This window comes from Bubalus bubalis, chromosome 19, assembly GCF_019923935.1.
Source record: "Bubalus bubalis isolate 160015118507 breed Murrah chromosome 19, NDDB_SH_1, whole genome shotgun sequence".
NCBI lineage: Eukaryota > Metazoa > Chordata > Mammalia > Artiodactyla > Bovidae > Bubalus > Bubalus bubalis.
Genome location: NC_059175.1, coordinates 58304369 through 58325173, shown reverse-complemented (window position 1 = coordinate 58325173; position 20805 = coordinate 58304369). Strand labels below are relative to the sequence as shown.

The 20805-nt window shown below is 49.7% G+C and overlaps 1 protein-coding gene across 1 annotated transcript in view; it reads right to left on the bottom strand.

The window, feature by feature from the left end:
- Nucleotides 1-925: 925 nt before the first annotated feature.
- Nucleotides 926-20805, bottom strand: part of ANKH (ANKH inorganic pyrophosphate transport regulator) — a 169322-nt gene continuing 149442 nt past the window's right edge. Inside the window, exons 9-12 of the mRNA XM_006077608.4 lie at nucleotides 6593-6722; nucleotides 4279-4402; nucleotides 3331-3430; nucleotides 926-2933 (exon numbers count right to left, since the gene is read on the bottom strand). Of these exons, the coding sequence (XP_006077670.1) occupies nucleotides 2820-2933; nucleotides 3331-3430; nucleotides 4279-4402; nucleotides 6593-6722 (468 nt within the window). The 3' untranslated portion in view covers nucleotides 926-2819. The remainder of the gene's footprint in view (nucleotides 2934-3330; nucleotides 3431-4278; nucleotides 4403-6592; nucleotides 6723-20805) is intronic.

Below are 20805 nucleotides of genomic sequence, written 5' to 3'. Positions count from 1 at the left end.
GCCGGCAGGCCCCTTCCGGTCCTGACTTTGCTGGAGCAAGCCTGGACGGCTCCCTCCTGGCTCAGATTGTGGTGTCTCATCGATGCCAGGGATGCTGAGGTCTGGCTCGGAGCCCACAGAGATGCGTCGAGAATGACCTCAGCGGTGCCCCCCAGAAAGCAGAGGCCACACGACCAGCTGCTCTTGACCCGAGCTGGCCCAGAGAAGGCCTTCAAGATGGGGAGACCCCTGTGAGTGGTCCACTCTCACTTCTTAGCATCTAAATAAAAGCAGCTGTACGCCCCCCACAGTTTTAGCTTCTGTGCATCTATGAGGCATGGGTCTCCACTGAGAAAGCCACTTCTGGTCTTTCCATGGTCCTTGACCTGAGATTCTCCAGGCATGGCGCTGTCAGCTGAGTAATGTGCATGAGAAAAGAAACCTGTGTCGGGGGGAATGTTTCTTTTGGCGGGGGCCAAGTCAAAGGGGTGCCCTGCCATCTCCCTGAAATGTGGGAAGGAGACTCATCCCCATCCCCCTCCCATCTGTCTTGGTTAGAACAGCTGCAGAAGAACCTGCCGGCAGTGGGTTTTGCTTTAGAAGCTTAGGTGTGTGCCTGGGAGCCCAAGCTGTGACGTGAGTGACTTAAGCAGCCCAAGCGAATGGAGGAGGGGGCGTGCACCTCAAGGAGAAAGATTTTGCACAACTGTTGCCCTGCCATTGTGGCCTCGGTCTGGGCATCCTTCCTGTGTTTTCCGAAACACCAACAAAATACCACAGTCCGTCCTTCTTTATCCCGGAAGATGTCTCTGATGTTGTAATGCCATGTTCTAGCTGCATAATGAAGAATCTAGCTGGTCTGTCCCGATCTGGAGGGAACGGATTTGCTTTTTCAATGTACTCTTTAGGTTCCAACACCACAAGCATGAAATACTAGTCACACACGTTAAAAAATACTGCCGTTTAATTTTCTAGTCACGTATTTTAAAAAAGCCGATACAATTAGATTCTTTATCCCCACATCTTCTCAGATCTGCCCCCTGCAACCACCCCAAAGCAATGCATCTTAATTCTAAGCGGAAAACCCACTCAGAGGAAGCCCATAAGAATTTGTCCCCCAGTGGTCACTGGGTGTCCAGACATGTGAACGAACCCTGTGAATGTTCATGGCTGACTCTGAGCCCTTCCATTCTTTTTTTCTATGAGGAATGATATGATTACATGGCACTGAAAGCAATAAACACAAAAGGCTTGGCTTTTTCTTCTTTGCCCTGCGAGCGTATATTTCTATTCCCACTACGGTCTACATCAGCTGACCCATTTACACCCCTGTTACTCATAATGAAAAATAGTTCTTTTGTCACTGACTGGCCCTTACATTTGTATACAAATGACAGACTGTAAAACCGCTGCAAACAAGACACTCTTCATCGATACAATACGTTTCCACTGCAGGTATGTTGAGCACACAAGCAATCACTGTATTGTATTAGAGACATTTTATTGAAAATGCGAAAATAGGAAATGTATTATAGCCTAAAATAAATTACATAACATATACAGTATATATTTATATCTTTAAAATATTTTTGTGTTTAGGTTCTTTCCGTCTAGGAATTTTGACTAAATCAAGAATTTAGTGAACCGTGTCCATAATTTTTTAAAGAAAAAACCCGCTTTCCAAAACTTAGAAAAATATACTGCACTGAATGGATTTCAAATGTGTCATTTCAGGGAATATCACATAGTGACTTTGCTGTCGTTTATAAAATGTCTTGCTTTCTCATGTGACGTGAGAGGCGAGGACAGAAGAACACTTGGAATTACCTGTACCCCAGGGTTAGGACTAAGAACGGCAGGACCAGGTCATAAATCTACTTCCAAAGCGACGACATAGCAACCTGGCATTAGAATGCTAGATTATGACTTAAAGCTTCAGTTCACTTTATAAAGACTAAAACGTAGTTAGAATGCTCCTTCTCCCTTGCTTTAGTGCCATCTTCAGGAAAGGTGAAAAACAAGCCATCGGGGAAACTCATGCCCAGGGACGCCGGTGATGGGGGGACAGGCTTTGGGACAACTTTGACAAGGCAGCTCTCGTATGTACACGGCTGGTGTGACAGCGAGCGCACACGCAGATCCACGAAGCGGCCAGGGGAATGCTGTCGGCGCGCTGCTCCGGAGCACCTCTAACCTGCCCGCCGGAGATTATTTCCGGCCGGCCGTCGGTCCAGCACGTTTGCACACCCATTCCTCAGCGCCGCCGGCCACCCCGGGCTGCAGGCAGACCCTGCCCTCGGCCCGGCTATGGCAGACGGTTCAATACGCCACGGTGCGAGGCCTCAGCCACAGCCCTTGGCACAGCCACGTGACCCGGAAGCGAGTTGTCACCGGTGATTCTTGAGCGATGCTAGGGGACAGGGTGAGCCTGCGGCCTGCTGGGCGGTGGTGGCCGAGGGGACGCTGGACGGCACAGCCGCGGTCCTTTGGTTCCAAGTGGAGATTGTCCGAGGACGGGAGGGGTGGGGGGAGGCGACTGCAAGGCGGCTATGTCTTTGGGCTTTTCACGAAGCGGGGGCATGAAGTCAGTTGTTTTGTTTCCACAAAGCAGTGGTGAGACCGTTCCACAAGTCCCTTCATGAGCGTGGGCACACCCGGTATGCCAGAGTGTCCGTGAAACCTTTAGATCAAGGCCTCTTCTGTTACCCAAACAAAAAAAAAAAAAAAAAAAAAAAGAAAGAAAGTGGAAGAAAACATGTCGGGGAGGAGCAGATGGCGGCGCTGGGGCATCACCTGGGCCCCCTGCGGCGCCCGCCCGGGGGTGAGGGTGGGGGGCGGCCTCATTCCTGCTCCTCCCGCATCTCCACGATGTCCGTGCCCTCCTCCGCCGGAGGTATGTCCGTCATCGCCGAGTCCTCCCCCTCGGCGGCCGACTCGTTCTCCATCTTCTTTTTCTAGACCAGAGAAGACGCATCAGGGGGGCTGGGGCGGCGGTGGAGGGGGTGGTGGGTGGGAAGCACAGCGTGGCAGAGGTCTCAGGGGACCCCTCGCCATGTACTTGGATCTCATTTATGTTTGGGGGCGACCTCGTCGAGGCTGCATTTTTAGGTCCGCGTGTTCCTTTCAGCGGGGTAACTGGGGAGTTGGCTGCGTGCCGGGCTCTGTGAGAGGCACTGGCGGGGGTGGGGGGCTCCTGTCTCTCATCTCCCCTCCCATCATCTATGAAGACCTGGCACTGCCCGAGGACACCACCTCTGGTGCCCTCCCCTCCCCTCCCCCTCATGACCATCTGCAGGCTCCCACACCAGGGGGCGTGCCAGGCAAGGGTGCCGTTCTGTTGCCCTCTCTCACCTGTTTCCGATAGACATAGCACGCTGCTATGGCGACCATGGTGGATTCTCCCACAAACCCCGCGAGGAGGGAGCCCACGCCCAGGGTGGCTCCGTGTACCCTGGGGATGAGAACGCAAAGGGCATCTGTCTGTTAGAGACCCGCGGAGGCAGAGAATCAAAACCCAGCCAAAACGAGGCAAGGTGTAGGCGATAGGGGTGCCTTCAAGATCTGCCGGTTAGCGCTGCACCTAATAAATATTCCACCTGGGTGGGAGAGCGGCCTGGGACCCCCTCCGGGCCCTGCGACTCCCACTCCTGCTCCAGATCTCAGCTCAGCATCTGCTGGGGAAGGGGCACGTCTCCCCGCCCGGCCCCGGGTGCCCGCAGCATCCCGCCCCTCCTCTCTGTAGAGTGCAGTTTCCCAGTAGACGGGGTCCCAGGAAAGTGGGGATCCCCGAGAACAAGGGCAACACCCTCGCTCGCTCCCTTGCGTTTTTCACCTTGCCCCTGCCCGCCACACCACGGTGGATGCTCAGTGCTGACCGTGTGGGTGGGCATAACCCCGGAAGTGCTTTTCTAGAATGGATCTCAACAGCCTCCAACCTGGTCCCCTGGGCAGAGAAACGAGGCATCACTTAGCATTTCTAACTCTAGACACGCTTGGGGATTTCCCAGGAAAAAAAAGCTGATTTAATCTTCTGGACAGAGTGCCTCGGTGGCAGCAGGATCCCATAGCTCCCCCCGCACCTCCCCCCCAACACGTACCCCAGGTAGGGCGGGACCAATGGCAGCAGGATCCCATAGCCCAACGCCCCCTCTCCCCCCCAATCTTCTGGACAGAGTGCCTCGGTGGCAGCAGGATCCCATAGCTCCCCCCGCACCTCCCCCCCAACACGTACCCCAGGTAGGGCGGGACCAATGGCAGCAGGATCCCATAGCCCAACGGCCCCCCTCCCCCACCACGTACCCCAGGTAGGGCAGGACCACGAGGCTGGTGATGAGAACAATGATCCGCAGCACGGAGCTGGGCGCCAGGACGAAGGTCTTCTTCAGGGTCATCAGCCACCCCGTCAGATGGGCCCTCACGGTGACTGGAGGGAGATCCAAGGACTGGTCAGCAATGCCACCCTTCTCTCCAACCTGCTGCTTCTACCCCCAGCACCGCCCCCCGGAGCCCGCCCGCAGCAGCACATCCTTGGTCCCGGGGGCGGCTGGGTGGGACCCAGGCCCTTCGGCTGCCGCCCGGGGCCCATCTTCCTGCCGGGGTTCCTGATCCCTGCCTCGGGGTTTGGAGGAGACCCGCCCTCCGCCTCCCCCCTTCCCCCACCCTGCTCAGTGCGCAGCACAGTCCTTAAGTGTCGTTTTCCCACTGTGATCGCCACCCCTGGGCGGGGGATGGAGGGGTGGTGCTGCCACTCCCTCCACCCCACCCTCACCCCCACCCAGCCTCAAGCTCCCATCACGCCCGTCTAGGAAAACTCAAGAGCGGCGACTTGACGGCGGTCCAGTTTGATTCCCGGAGCAGAGAACCTGAACTGGACACCCGGTTTCCCCGCGCATGTGGGCGGGGCGAGGAAGGGGCGAAGAAGGAGGTCTGGCTCACTTCCGGGTTTCTTTCGCAGCCTCCCGACCGCGGACCGCGGACAGCTCCATCTGTCCACGCCTCACAAAGACCTCACAGCGGGTTCCCAGTACCCGGTCTCCCTAGCCTGATCTGTGAGCTTCGGGAGCGCAGGCAGGGCACCGGCCCCAGCGCCCAGGAGGGGCTCCACGGAGGGTGTGTCAGTGACGACCGGCTGATCTTGGCGGACATTTCAGTTCAGTTCAGTCGCTCAGTCGTGTCCGACCCTTTGCGACCCCATGGATTGCAGCACGCCAGGCCTCCCTGTCCATCACCCAAACTCATGTCCACAGTTTACTCGACTCATGTCCATTGAGTCGGTGATGCCATCCAACCATCTCATCCTCTGTTGTCCCCTTCTCCTGCCTTCAGTCTTTCCCAGCATCAGGATCTTTTCCAATGAGTCGATTCTTCTCTTCGCATCAAGTGGCCAAAGTATTGGAGTTTCAGCTTCAGCATCGGTCCTTCCAATGAATATTCAGGACTGATTTCCTTTAGGATGGACTGGTTGGCTCTCCTTGCAGTCCAAGGGACTCTCCAGAGTCTTCTCTAACACCACAGTTCAAAAGCATCAATTTTCAGCACTCAGCTTTCTTTATAGTCCAACTCTCACATCCATACATGACTACTGGAAAGGCCATAGCTTTGACTAGACGGACCTTTGCAGACATTTAGGTTTGATCTGAAACTGGGCGGGGTTTGAGGAAAAAGGAGGTCTAGTCCTTTATCGCAGGTAGGGGCAGCACAAGGCACAGACCTATCGAGGGGAAGGAAGCACCCACTCCTGGAATAAAAGCTCATGTCCAGTTTGGAGGAAGAATCTGCATCTGACGCAGTGTTCCTCCCGCCCCCAGTGGAAGAGTTGAATTTTGAGGTACAGGTGGCTGCACAGGCGGGATGCTAACCTGACGGGCCCAAAGCCAGCAGGTTGCAAAGATAGGTGGGGTCGGCTGTCTTCAAGCAGCTGGTTTGACAGGCGAGGAAGGGGCGAGGAGAGGAGATTCAGAGTCCTACCCCAGTCCTAGCTCTGGGACTCCAGCCCCTCCTCAGGTTCAGACTGAGGAGTCAACAACTAGTGCCTTGATCTCCAGGTGGCGGCAACCCTCGGGTCCCTCAGTGTCCCGCCCCAACCCCAAGGACCAGGCAACACCCCAGGCAGCCGCCGGGAATGCTTGACATCTAGAAGCAGGGGCAGCTCCTGGCCTGACTTGGGAACAGCTCAGGGTGGCAGGTGAGCCATCAGCCCCGGCGTCGACTGGCCCTACCGCCCATTTTTAACCGCAGCCTTGCCCCTGGATTCTTTTCTCCAGTAGTCCTTTTAGAATCTCAACAGATGCATAGATTTGTGTCACTAGTCGCCACAGTGAAGGCAGGGAATGGTTCTACTGCCCCTGAAAACGACTCATACTATCCCCTCAGGCTCTTTCTACTGAGTCTGCAACCACTGTCCTTTAAGAAAGAAACTATGCCTGTTTGACTCGCTTCTCCAACTTTCAACCTGCTGGATAATATATTCGCATCTTTTTAATCCACCGTGAAACTTTGAAGTGTATACATTTATTTTGTTTGGAACAGAACTGGTAATGTTTCTAAAGAAAGAAAACTGAGTCAGGCATGAGAGTGATTAGGAATTTTTCTTTCATTCTCTGTTTTCCTTTACCTGGAACCGGGAAGAAGGAAAAGATACGCAAGGGAACAACGCAGAGTTCTGCAAAGGCAAAGTCCACGCCGATGATGTCTATCAGAATCTTCTCGGAAACGTTGGGAGTCCAGAACATCACAAAACAGAGCTGCCAGGGGGAAAAGGGCAGGAAGCAAGATTATTAGAAAAAGGTGTAAAGGAGTGAAATGTGACAGGTATTACATGGTCCCCGAGGAGCTAGGGAAGAGGGTGAATGTGCCCAATTGGGGGGCTGGCACATGGGTCCTCAAGTGCCACTGCCTTGCTCTCTACTTACCTGACACAGGTAAGACCCTGGCCCATTCATCACACCTGCCCCACAGGAAGCCTGGCAGGGGGGCCCAGGTGGGAGGCAGGCATCTGAGCAGGTAGCCACACCAATGTGGAAAGTTTACATAGGCTGCTGGACAACTCAGTTCAGGGTGAACATGTGTATTAATGTAATTTTTACAACTTTAAGCAAATAATAAAAAGTAATCTGAAAGTATCTGGATGCATGCAGAACTCCACTGAATCAGATCTGGGAGTAGGAGAAGGGGTGGGGCAGGCTGGGAGAAGAACTGCTGTTGGGGGTCAGCCCTTAGGGGACCGACTTTTTAAGCTTTGTGTAGGTATAATCGATAGAAAAACTGAATTTTAAAATGTAATGATATAACTTTGGAAGAGGGTGTTAGACAAATGCCAGTTTGTCTAACACTTGGCCAAGTTAAATGCCAATTTCATAAAATACTTCTCTGCTTTTCTTAAGAGGCAAGTGATTCTTCTCTAAGATGAAACTGAATGCATTATAAAGTGAATTGCAGTCATTCCCTGGTGGCTCAGCAGTGAAGGATCTGCCTGCCAATGCAGGAGAAACGAGAGACTCGAGTTGAGTTAGATCCCTGGATCAGGAAGATCCCCTGGAGAAGGAAATGGCAACCCATTCCAGTATTCTTGCTGGGAAATCCCCTGGACAGAGGAGCCTTGGTGGGCTACAGTCCATGGGGTTGCGAAGTGTTGGACACAATACAACAACAGAAACAGAACTCTGAAGGTTTAGAATATGGGCTCCTCTGTCTGTGGAATTTTCCAGGCAAGAATACTGGAGTGGGCTGCCATTTCCCACTCCAGGGCGTCTTTCCGACCCAGGGACTGAACCACGTCTCTTGTACCTCCTGCATTGGCAGGTGGGTTCCTTACCACTGGCGTGATCTGGAAGCCCATAACAGTGTTCAGGCTTTGGGTAAATTAAGTTTCATGGAATTAGACTGGTCCTCAACCCCATGGACTGCAGCCTACCAGGCTCCTCCGCCCATGGGATTTTCCAGGCAAGAGTACTGGAGTGGGGTGCCATTGCCTTCTCCGAGTTACTATGTCATGTTGAAATTTATTAAAAAACATCTTGGTGGATTTATTATCAATATGTTTCACTTTTATAAGTGCAATGGAACTTTTATTCTATCTTGTATTTTTCAACATCTGGGAAAATATTCCATTTGATTTTCAAGGATGACAGACGTACTATCATTTAATCCTATTGCCTGATGGCAGTACTTCCACGCATATTTGACAAGACGGGAAAAATACTTCCTTAGATCTAACAAGAGCTCAGAGGCTTTATTACCGAGTGGCCTGGACAAGTGGCCCTGCCGTCTTTTCCCACTGCAAAGCTGGTTGCCAGTTAGTCATTCATGCCCACAGCCGGGTGTGGTGGCAATTTCACTGAGCACAGCACTGGGACTCAGTCCCTTTTCTTGATGGGATCATCCCTCCTTCCAAATATTTTCCACAGCTATAAAGCATTAGGTGCTAAGGGAGCATCACCCCAACTCTGGACTTGATCAGGACTTATGGAGGATAAGCTATCTGGGGTTTCCTCACTGGCTGGGGTGAGCTCTCTAGGCTGCATTCTGATAAAAGAAAAATTTAAGCTTCCAGGAAAGTCATAGGCAGGCTTTCCTTAGTTTGTAACCAATGATTATTTGAATATGAGATAATGCAGTCTGTCTGTGCCTTGCAAAATCACTGTAAAGTGGCTTTTAAAAGACAACAAACTGAGGGAACAGGAGGGGGTAACTGCATGTCAGAAGGAAGGTGTGAGCAAGCACCTGCAACAAAGGTTACTTCCTCCCACCAACTTCTCGGCACCGATAATGTCCACCTGGAGGCTTTCCACTGCCCTGGAGGAGAGGGCCAGTAACCCCTGGAGGAGAAAGTCCAACCTCAGGCCTCAAGATAGTGAGTGCATCCATATTAACAGAGACACTGCCATAAGTACCCTGAGCAGGTGACTCTAGTTCTGGTCCCTTGAAAGAAAAGCAGTAAGGCTTGATGGATCTCTAATAGAGCTTCTCAGGAGGGAGGCTTGTTGTTAGATCTAAGGAAGTGTTTTTCCCGTCTTGTCCAATATGCGCTGGAAGTACTGCCATCTGGCAATAGGATTAAATGATAGTACGTCTGTCATCCTTGAAAATCAAAGGGAATATTTTCCCAGATGTTGAAAAATACAAGATAGAATAAAAGTTCCATTGCATTTATTGATACATCATTTCTAAAATTCACAGTGTGGTTTAACTTGGTACCACTAAGCCCCTCTGTTCTCCATGCGGTACCCGTCTGTGCCAAGCACATCCTACAAGGCCCTGTCAAGGCCACTGAGGTGCTTCTTCAGAGTTTTTAGCCCCACACACCTCCAGCCTAGGTTGGGTCTTTCTGCTCAGTCATGTCTGACTCTTCACGACACTATGGATTGTCGCCCACCAGGCTCCCCTGTCCGTGGAATTTTCCAGGCCAGATTACTGGAGTGGGTGGCCATTCTAGAGCAAAGTAACTGACTGCTCTCAGTCTGATCTGGGCCTCAGCAGTCACAGGTTTAAAGAGAAGAAATACCACGTGGATCGATGCTTCCTTTCTTTATCGCCCTTAAGTCTCTGAATTTGACTCAACCGTCGCCAATCTGACCCATGTTTCCAGTATGAAAATGCTCCTTGCCTTCCAGCTTGCTTCTTAAAAAAAAAAAAAAAAAAACAAAAAAAAACAAACTGGTTCCAGCATTGGCCAGAAAGGAGTATATGTAATTCAGCATTAGGTATAGTGTTGGTTACAAGCTGCAATACCTATTTGCAGGTCAAAATCATCCAAGAAACATACTGAGCCCTAGTACTGTAACCAGATGAGATTTAACCAGTCTGTTTCAGAAAACAGGAAACTCTAGAAGGTAACCTAACAAAGACTCTTTCAGGCAAAGTGTCTTTCTGATGCGTTCACCTGGAGTAGTTTCAACTTAGCTAATGCCCTCTGAGTTGACCAGAACATGCTGTGTTCTTCAAATATTTGCAGAGCCTAATGGCATTGACTTTTCCAAACCAGAACACAAACCTAATAAATGACTGACAGTGAAGATGATTTGTTTCTTGGAGTCGCTGCAGGGTTGGGTTTTCTGCTGCTGAGTTTGCAGTCAACATTATCTCATTAGGAAGCAGCCAGCAAAACAGAACAACCCACTCCATGCCCAGATCTTGATTTTTCTGTTTATTCTCTAATAAAAAGAACCAGGGCTTCTTGGAGAAATGGCTTATTCTAGGACTAGGGTGGGGAATGTACAAGATAATCAGCTTGAAACACAGGAACCCAGAAGAGAGAGATCCCAGTGGCAAAGCTGGAGGAGTCAGAGCAGCTAAAAATGATGAGTTAGGACCATAGCACACTCATATACAGATACGGCTTCCCTGGGGGCACAGGGGTAAAGAATCTGCCTGCCAGTGCTGGAGATGCAGGTTCAATCCCTGGGTCAGGAAGATCCCCTGGAGAAGGAAATGGCAGCCCACTCCAGTATTCTTGCCTGGAAAATCCCATGGACGGAGGAGCCTGGTGGGGTACAGTCCATGGGGCTGCACATAGTCGGACACGAGTTAGCGACTAAACAACGACAAACTACACATATAAGTAAACAAACGGGGAGATTTACCTGGTGGTCCAGTGGCTAAGAATCCAGCAGGGAACTTGGGTTCGATCCCTGGGCTGGGAACTAAGATCCCATATGCCTCAGAGCAGCTGAGCACATGAACCACAACGAAAGAGCCCACGTGACCCAATGAAGATCCCGAGCGCCGCAACTAACAACCAGCGCAGCCAAACGGCAACGAACCAAGCAAACAAGAGGGACGGATCTCCGGCACAGAACACCCAGTCATGTACATAGCTACTCTCCTCTCAGGGAGGTGGGGCATATCTCCCACATCTGAAATGTGGGCTGATGACTAACTTCCCTCTAGAAAGAGGACAGGGAGAAACCCGGCAAAGACGGGCTTGGCCATCACGCAGTGATGACAAGTCACATTGATAGTGTGATCTCTTGATAAGATGGGATGAGAATGGCCATTTACCTCTGTGGTTTTCCCCTGGAAAGCAGTCTAACCATGAGAAAACCCCCAGACAAACTCAAATTGAGTACCTAACCAGTAGTCCTTGAAACTAACAAGGCCACAAAGGAAGCCCCACAGACCAGACAAGGGTAAGGAGACGTGGTAGCATGGATAGGATCCTAGAGAAAGGACGTGAAGAAAAAGCTTGTGAAATCTAAATAAACTGTGGCATGCATGCATGCTCAGCCTCGTCCGACTCTCTGCCACCCTTTGGACTGTAGCCCACCAGGTTCCTCTGTCCAAGGAAATTTTCCAGGCAAGAATACTGGAATACCCCATTCCTTCTTCAGGGGATCTTCCTGACCCAGGGGTTGAAGCCCTGTCTCATGAATTGACAGACAGATTCTTTACCACTGAGCCACATGAGAAGCCTGAATAAACTGTGGAGTTTAGTTCATAATAATGTACAGGGGTTGGTTCCTTAGTCATGACAAATGTACCATAGCAGTGAAGACCAAGTGTGGGGTGAAGGGTCTGTGCTATCTTCACAAGGCTTCTGTAAGTCTAAAATAATTCTAGGCAATTCTCTGGCAGTCCACCTGGTCTTCCCATGTGGCACTAGTGGTAAAGAACCCGCCCAGCAATGCAGAAGACCTAAGAGACCCAGGTTTGATCCCTAAGTCAGGAAGATCCCCTGGAGAAGGGATACGCTACCCACTCCAGTATTCTTGAGCTTTCCTGGTGGCTCAGATGGTAAAGAGTCCACTACGATGCGGGAGACCTGGGTTTGATCCCTGGGTTGGGAAGATCCCCTGTAAGAGGGCAGGGCAGCTCACTCCAGTATTCCTGCCTGGAGAATCCCATGGACAGAGGAACCTGGCAGGCTACAGTCCATGGGGTCACAAAGAGTCGGACAAGACTGAGCAACTAAGCACAGCAAAGCTAGGTTCCCAAATAAGGTGAGAGTATACAGAAAGAATGGAGGAAGCCCTGACCTTACAGAAACAACACTTCTGGGCCTAAGATGCTACAATCTGACTCAATGTGACTGGGATCACACAATGGGCATCTCTCTCAAGACCCTCCTCATCCGGAGTCAGTCCCTGACCCGCCCTGGGACTGAGTCTCCTTCCCAAGAACTAGGGATTGGAATTCGAAGAAGCTAATGATCTCCATCAGCATTTGAACTCGGAGAACAACCAAACCCAGCATGTTGGGACATCCGTTTATGCGATGTTGGGACATCCATTCCTGCACATCCAGAGAGGATTCCTTTCCATGAAGGAACAATGCCATGTCTTCACTTAATTTCCAGAAGCTGTTGGCTATGCTTCTGAGGAACTCACAAAGCTGTCTCCGTTACCCTGAGTAATCAGGATTAGCACTGTCAGAAATTCTGATGCCCTGCAGTTAGAAGTGAACTACACTGCAGCTGTTTTGAATTAAAATAGTCTGCGCTGGGCATCAGTTTTATTTGGAGGTTTTACTGAGAAAGAAGCGTTCAAATTACGTTTAATTGGGTTTAAGTCTCCAGTAAGGTAAACCAGTGGTTAACCCTCAACAATGCCACATACAAGGCGGTGGTTACAGGCTTGGCACAGGACTGTGCGCTGAGGGACCCGGGATCTGCACAAAATGCTCCCATCAGTGCCATGCACAGCGCAGGTGATCGATCTTACTGTCATCATAATAAAAGGTTTCCTGGGACCACAATATAGCGCTCATTGTGGGGTCATCAGCAGGTGTTGAGATTAGCATCAATTTTATTTTCCTCTTTGTACTTCTTCCTGTTTTCAAAAAAACTGTGTCTTCTTTTTTTTCTGGTTCAGAAAACATTTTAGAATAAAAGAGACCCCTCTTACTGTCTTTACAGATTAAGTCAATCAGGGCTTCCCTGGTGGATCAGACGGTGAAGAATCTGCCTGCAGTGTGGGAGACCCAGGTTTGATCCTTGGGTCAGGAAGACCTGGAGAAGATCCACTCCAGTATTCTTGCCTGGAAAATTCCATCCACAGGGTTGCAAAGAGTCAGACACACCTGAGCAACTAACCCTTTCACTTCACTGTTCATCCTTGCTGCTGACAGGGACGGGAGCAGTCTTGTTTCAGCGGGAGGAGCACCTTTCAGAGGTGGCTGACGGCTCGACTTTTACCGCAAGGGTCTTTGGAAAGTGCATCTGATGTCTGATCTGATTTACTTGGGGATGGGGGTGGAGGAGGGGTGGGGGGCAAAACAAGGCTGGACACTATCGGACACACACAGGCCTGTCTGGCTTGTTCTCAGAGAGAGCTGGTGGAGACCTGGGCCACGCATCTGGCCTTTTGACTCTCAGCTGCACATCACGTTGTCTGTCCTCGTGTGGTGGAGGGTGGGGTGGGGGCGTTTCTGAAGGGTTTTGTAGGGCATGGTTGTGACTCTGGGAGCCTTGGGACATTGTGGATTGGAGGAGTGATATGATTGGATTGTAATTTTGACAGGCTCTCCAACCCTGAATATTCACTGGAAGGACGGATGCTGAGCTGAAGCTCCAATACTTTGGTCACTTGATGCGAAGAGCCGACTCATTGGAAAAGACCCTGATGCTGGGAAAGATTGAAGGCAGGAGGAGAAGGGGACAACAGAGGATGAGATCGTTGGATGGCATCATTGACTCAATGGATGTGAGTTTGAGCAAGCTCCGGGAGATGGTGATGGACAGGAAAGCCTGGCGTGCTGCAGCCCGTGGGGTCACAGTCAGACATGACTGAGCTACTGAACAACAACCCAGATCATGTGAGAACAGACTGTGGGGGGTGGTGAGGGGCCAAGTGCAGAAGCAGGGACGGACCCTGTTGGGGGAGGGGCTTCTCTAACCATCCCAGTGAGAGATGGCGCAGGACCAGGAGATGAGAAATGGTCAGATCTGGCAGTGTTTGAAGTTAAGGGAGCTAACGAGATGTGCTAAGCGCTCCACGTGTGGTGTGACAGGGTGTCACGTGACTGACTAAGCACCGCCTGCCTTTAGCTAGAGGCCTGGCTGCCCATGAGGGCCCCTCCTGGCCTGTCCTCTCCGCAGTCACTCTCCTTGCTGGTGGCCCCCTGAACCAGATGGGGCCATTTCTAAGAGCTTTCCTAATGCAAACGGTGAGGTCTTGAGAAGTTACCACATCCCCAACGGAATGACAGCATCTCATCAGGACTGACTCTTGGACCCAGTTCAGTTCAGTTCAGTCGCTCAGTCGTGTCGGACTCTTTGTGACCCCATGGACAGCAGCACGCCAGGCTTCCCTGTCCATCACCAACTCCAGGAGTTTACTGAAACTCACGTCCATTGAGTCAGTGATGCCATCCAACCATCTCATCCTCTGTCGTCCGCTTCTCCTCCTGCCTTCAATCTTTCCCAGCATCAGGGTCTTTTCAAATGAGTCAGTTCTTCACATCAGGTGGCCAAAGTAGAACCAGGGGGAGCCCCAATTTTGAAGGAAAAAAGAATGCCGTTTTACTAGTGTGGCAATGCTTAAGCAGACCACGTGTGATAAAGCTGATGAGCCCAATTCCTGGGGAGCAGCCTTAAAGGTGGTGACGGGAGCAAGCCTGTAGTCATCGCCAGACAGAACGGGCCGCTCTCCTGTGGGGCTGCTGATCGGGGACCACTGACCCAACCTCTGAAACGGTGAACAGTCACGTGGGCATGGAGACAGAGGGGCGTCATGGGAGCAGGTGATGGAGAAAAATACTTCAATGCGGGAGGTAGGACCGTGAGTATTACAATAGGGTACAGTGAGGAGCTACATAAAAAGGGGGACTTTTTATGTAAGGTCAAGCCAGTAAAACTTTTAGTAAACTGAAACAGATGGAGTAAACCACATCTATTAATGAGAGAAGAAGAGCTTGGTTTTCAGTTAAGCCAGAGAGCATGGCAAGGCTTTTTAGAAAGTGTTTATGTACCCTCTAATATTCTCAGTGTGGCTAGTCGCTAGTTACAATTATTATTATACATCTACCTGGAATACTTTCTCATAGGGGGGTTGATGCAATGGTTACAGCACATTTCTGATAAAATATTAACATTTTCAGATGCGATTTTAAAAATGCATTTAAGAATATGAAACATTTGAATCAGTTCTAATGAGGTGGACGAAACTGGAACCTATTATACAGAGTGAAGTAAGCCAGAAAGAAAAACACCAATACAGTATACTAACACATATATATGGAATTTAGAAAGATGGTAACAATAACCCTGTGTACGAGACAGCAAAAGAGACACTGATGTATAGATCAGTCTTATGGGCTCTCTGGTAGAGGGAGAGGGTGGGGAGATTTGGGAGAATGGCATTGAAATATGTATAATATCATGTATGAAATGAGTCGCCAGTCCAGGTTCGATGCACGATACTGGATGCTTGGGGCTGGTGCACTGGGACGACCCAGAGGGAGGGTATGGGGAGGGAGGAGGGAGGAGGGTTCAGGATGGGGAGCACGGGTATACCTGTGGCGGATTCATTTCGATGTTTGGCAAAACTAATACAATATTGTAAAGTTTAAAAATAAAATAAAATTAAATTAAACAACAACAAAAGAAAACGAAATCACCTCTGTTATCATTTAGACTTAGTGAAACTGCCATATACACATAAGAGCAGTTGGTGCAGCTTTCAGATATAAGATGATTAAAATTCTTGGTAACTCTAACTAACTAACACTAAACACTTGGTAAGTGCTAGTCGCTCAGTTGTGTCTGACTCTGTGACCCCATGTCCTGTGTGTAGCAAACCAGGCTCCTCTGTCCATGGAATTCTCCAGGCAAGAATACTGGAGCGGGTAGCCATTTCCTTCTCCAGGGGATCTTCCTGGCCCAGGGACTGAACCCAGGTCTTCTGCATTGCAGGCAGATTCTTTACCATCTGAGCCACCAGGGAAGAATTGATTGGTTAAGAGTTTTTGAGATAAACAATATGCTTCCAACAGCAGGGGGCGCCATGCACTAAGCCCGCAGATGGAGCTCCAGTTGTTCGCTTGTGCCCATCCCATCTCTGCAGAATGTTCTTTCCTTACACTATTTGAAGAATGTTTAGAGAGTTCCAACCTTAGTTTATGTTGAGCCTTTACTTTTTTGACTGTTAATAGTCAAATCAGAGCTTGCTAGAGGCTGGGGGTGGGGATGGGGGGATGGAGAGTGATTGTTTAATGGGTAGAGAGTTTCACTTTGCCAAGATGCAGAGTTCTGGGGACAGACGGCAGTGACAGGTGCGGTACTGAACTGTGCACGTAAGCAGGGGCTAAGTTATATGTGAGGGGTTTTTTACCACAATTTTTAAAAATCAAAAAAATTGGAACCTCTTTGTAACAACACAATATGCTTGTTCATCTGCTAATTGTTTTAAGAATGCACTGTGAACTGTTCGTGGGAATGTAAATTATGACGACGACTATGGAGAATAGCATGGCGGTTCCTCAAAACACTAGAGTTACCATATGATCCTGCAATTCCACTCCTGAGCATATATCTGGACAAAACTATAATTTGAAAAGATACATGCATCCCTATGTTCACGGCAGCACTATTTACAACAGCCAAGACATGGAGACAACTTGAATGTCCATCAGTAGGTGAATGGAGAAAGGATTTGTGTTTTTTTTTAAGTTGCTCAGTCATGTCCGACTCTTTGTGACCCCATGGATTGTATAGTCCATGGAATTCTCCAGGTCAGAATACTGGAGTGGGTAGCCTTTCCCTTCTCCAGGGGATCTTCCCAACCCAGGGATAAAACCCAGGTCTCCCACACTGCAGGTGTATTCTTTACCAGCTGAGCCCCAAAGGAAGTGAAAGAATACTGAAGTGGGTAGCCTATCCCTTCTCCAGGGGATCTTCCCAACCCAGGAATTGAACAGGGGTCTCCTTCATTGCAGGCGGATTCTTTACCAACTGAGCTATGAGGGAAGCCCAAATATATATAATAGAATACTACTCAGCCATAAAAAGAATGCCATTTGCAGCAACATGGATGGACCTAGAAGTTATCATGCTAAGTGAAAAGAAAGAAAGAAAGTGCAGTTGCTCAGTCACGTCCGACTCTTTGCGACCCCATGGATTGTAGCCCGCCAGATTCCCCTGTCCATGGAATTCTCCAGGCAAGCATACTGGAGTGCGTTGCCATTTCCTTCTCCAGATACTAAGTGAAAGATGTCAGAAGGAGAAAGACAAATACCATATGATATCACTTATATGTGGAATCTAAAATATGACACATATGAACTTATCTAGGAAACAGAAACAGGTTCACAGACGTAGAGAACCGACCTGAGGGGTGGATAAGGGATGGAGAAGGGGTGGATTGGGGGTTTGGGATAAGCAGATGCGAACTATTATATATAAAATGAATAAACTACAGGGTGCTACTACTGTATAGCAGAAGGAACTACATTTAATATCCTGTAATAAACCACAATGGAAAAGAATGTGAAAATGTCTGTATATATATACATATAATGACTGAATTGCTCTGCTATACATCAAAAATTAGTACAACATTGTAAATCAACTATACCTCAATAAAATAAATGTAAAAAAAAAAAGAATGCACGTGTGGATTTGTACTGTCATTCTATTACAAGGTAGGGATTTGGGGAACAGTCTCAACTGTTTTTATCTCCCCCAAACAAAACAACCGATCCCTCAAGTCTACAACTAACGATGACTTAAAAAGTGAAGGCTGGACTACTGAAGATTTGGAGAGAAGCGTGAAGGCGGGCAGAGGTGGAGTTCAGGGGAAAAGCACTAACTCTTATCAGTAACTTACTGTAAGCCAAGAGCTTTCCTTTACTGTTGTTCAGTCAGTAAGTCGTGTCCGACTCTTTGTGACCCCATGAACTTGCAGCACACCAGGCTCTTCTGTCCTCCACCATCTCCTGCTGCTGCTAAGTCACATCAGTTGTGTCCGACTCTGTGCGACCCCACAGATGGCAGCCCACAGGCTCCTCTGTCCCTGGGATTCTCCAGGCAAGAATACCGGAGTGGGTTGCCATTTCCTTCTCCTAGATTTGCTCAAATTCATGTCCGTTGAGTTGGTGATGCTATCCCACCATCTCATCCTCTGCTGCCCCCTACTCTTTCACCTTCAATCCTTCCCAACATCAGGCTCTTTGCCAATGATGTCATTTAACCCTTATCCCAACCCCAGGATCGTGGCATTGTGGAGTGGGTCCAGTTCGACCCTGGCCGTGGGGACTCAGAAGGCTTGCTCCCCCATGTTTCTGGGGTGTCTGAAGGTGCTCAACTGGCCAATGGCACCCAGTACCCAGAGACTGAGAGGAGCACCAAATGAGAAAGTCTTAACTTCAGCACCTTGGGTACTTTGCGTCCCTACCCCACCCCGTCCCCATCCACAAAAAGTCCTTCTCTTCTCCTGGATAATCTGAACAATGAGAAAGCAGTCTCGGGGCGCGGGGGTGGGGCGGCCAGCAGAAACAAAGCTGCAAACAGGCCGTGCTTGTTGGCAACACAGACAGGACCAGCATGGTACCACGACTGGAATAAGGCTCGTAGTGTTCACCACCCCGGCGGCCGAGCGACAGCTCGTGGGTCCAGTGCAGCCACAGGAGTGAGCCTGGGTCACACTCAAGAACTGACCTTTTTTTTGGTGTTTGAAGATTTTTTGATGTGGCTCATTTTTGAAGCCTTCATTGAATTTGCTATAATATTGCTTCTCTTTAGGTTTTGTTTTTTGGCCCTGAAACATGTGGAATCTCCGCTTCCTGACCAGGGATCTAACTGGTACCCCTGCATTGGAAGGCGAAGTCTTAGCCACTGAACCACCAAGGAAGTCCTGAACTGATCTTTTAACTCTGAGCACAGGAGGTCGTCCTATGGGATGGTGGCTTTTGCCTTTCCTTAGCTCAGATTTCGCACCTTTCCAGCACCTATGAGAAGGACTCAGGGCTGAATGCTTGGCTGAAATGCAGCTCTGACTAGAGGGATGCAACTAAGAGAAGGGGATTCTTGCTGTGCTCGTTGGATGCTGACACGTGTGGATGCAGACACATCCTGTCCTGTGAAGCCACAACAGAGAAGCAACGTGCAGACCAGAGCATGTGAGACTGTCCATTGTACTTGTTGTTGTTCAGTCGCTTGGTCATGTCTGACTCTTTGCAACCCCATGGACTCCTGCACGCCAGGCTTCCCTGTCCTTCACCAACTCCTGGAACCTGCTCAAACTCATGTCCATTGAGTTGGTGATGCCATCCAACCATCTTGTCCTCTGTTGTCCCCTTCCCCTCCTGCCTTCAATCTTTCCCAGCATCAGGGTCTTTTCCAATGAGTCAGCTCTTTGCATCATGTGGCCGAAGTATTGGAGCTTCAGTTTCAATACAATATGGACAGGGAAATAGTGGGGCTTATCTTGAACTGCAAGATACAAAACTGCTCCTTTTTAAAAAAACTCTTTTACACTGGAGTAGAGTTGCTTTATACTGTTGTGTTAGTTTCTGCTATACAGCAAAGTGAATCAGCTCTATAATCCCCTCTTTTTTTGGATTTTCCTTCCCATTTAGGTCACCATGGAGCACTGAGTAGAAAAACTGATCCTTACGTGATGAAAAAGTCCCTAAGCTGGGGGAAACTGAGGCTTTGACAGGCAGGGCTGGATGAGCCTCCAGGCCTGTGACCGGTAGGCCCGGCATTTTCTGGTGTTTCCCACTGGCAGCCGACCTTAGCTCAGCTGTGCAGGCCTCGAGGGGAGCAGGTGGCCGGAGCTGGCCTGGCAGGATTAGAGGTGCTATAAATACTACCACCGTCAGTGAGCTCGCTGCCTTTCAAAGGTGGTGGCCACTTGGGAGGCAGGGCGGAGGGGACGCTGCAGAGTGGAGCCGTCTGCATCTGTGGGATTTGTGCTTCCTGAGGACTCACCTAGTGTGAACAGCAGAAGCAGCATTTCAAGATTAGCTGAACCTCCCTACAAGGGACTATCTCAGTGTGTCCCAGAGGAAGATGCTGATGCAGTGGATTTTTTTGACTGCTTCCTTCTCTGATGGAAAGCCTTTTTGCTTTCTTTCCCTCAGGGAGGGTCCCTCTGGGGCCCTGAAGTTCTGAAGCTTTAGGACACAAATGTTTTAAAGGTCAAACCTCAGCCCTTTAAATTCTGCAGTGGCCACCATCCCCTGGACGACATGTGATTTCCATGCTGGCCTTGGCAAGATGAGACAGGCACCTAACGGTGTTGCAATTCCAAGCTCGATTTCTACAGAGCACATGCTCACCTCCTCCCTCTCCAGCAACCTTCCAGCTAACCCCTCCCCGACAAGGCTGAGCTTGGGAGTCCAGGGACCAAGACAAAGAACAGCCTCATTGGATGGGACCACGGCCATCAGGGAGGGGACGGCCACTCATGTGGGAGTGATCACGTCCTGTTAAGTTCACAATAACCAGGGAAATTGAAAAAAATGAAATAAAGAGATTTCAAAATTTGTGAGAAACAGGCAAGGAAGATCAAATAAAACCAAATTTTCTGAAAGGAGCTGGAATGCTCTCGAAAGAGAAATTCCTGCCCACCTGCCACAACTAGAAAGGAGAATGGGTGGTACCCAGGCTGCTCTTGGTGGGGAGGGAACGTGCCAGGTGAGGAGGAGGTATCTGCCATCTCCCTGCCTTGGTCTGCCAGCTCGCAGGCTCTCTCTTCCCCAGTTCCTGGGAGGTGAGCCCAGATGAAGTCTAAGAATTACCACCTCCAAGGGCTTGCAATCTCATGGACGAATAAAGTCAGGAGGGTGAAGCCCAGATGGGTGCAAGTGCTGAGATCCAGAAAAGAGCTTTAAACAAATATGTTCAAGGTAAGAAAAAGAAAGGGAAAGAACCACTAGGGTCCAAGGATA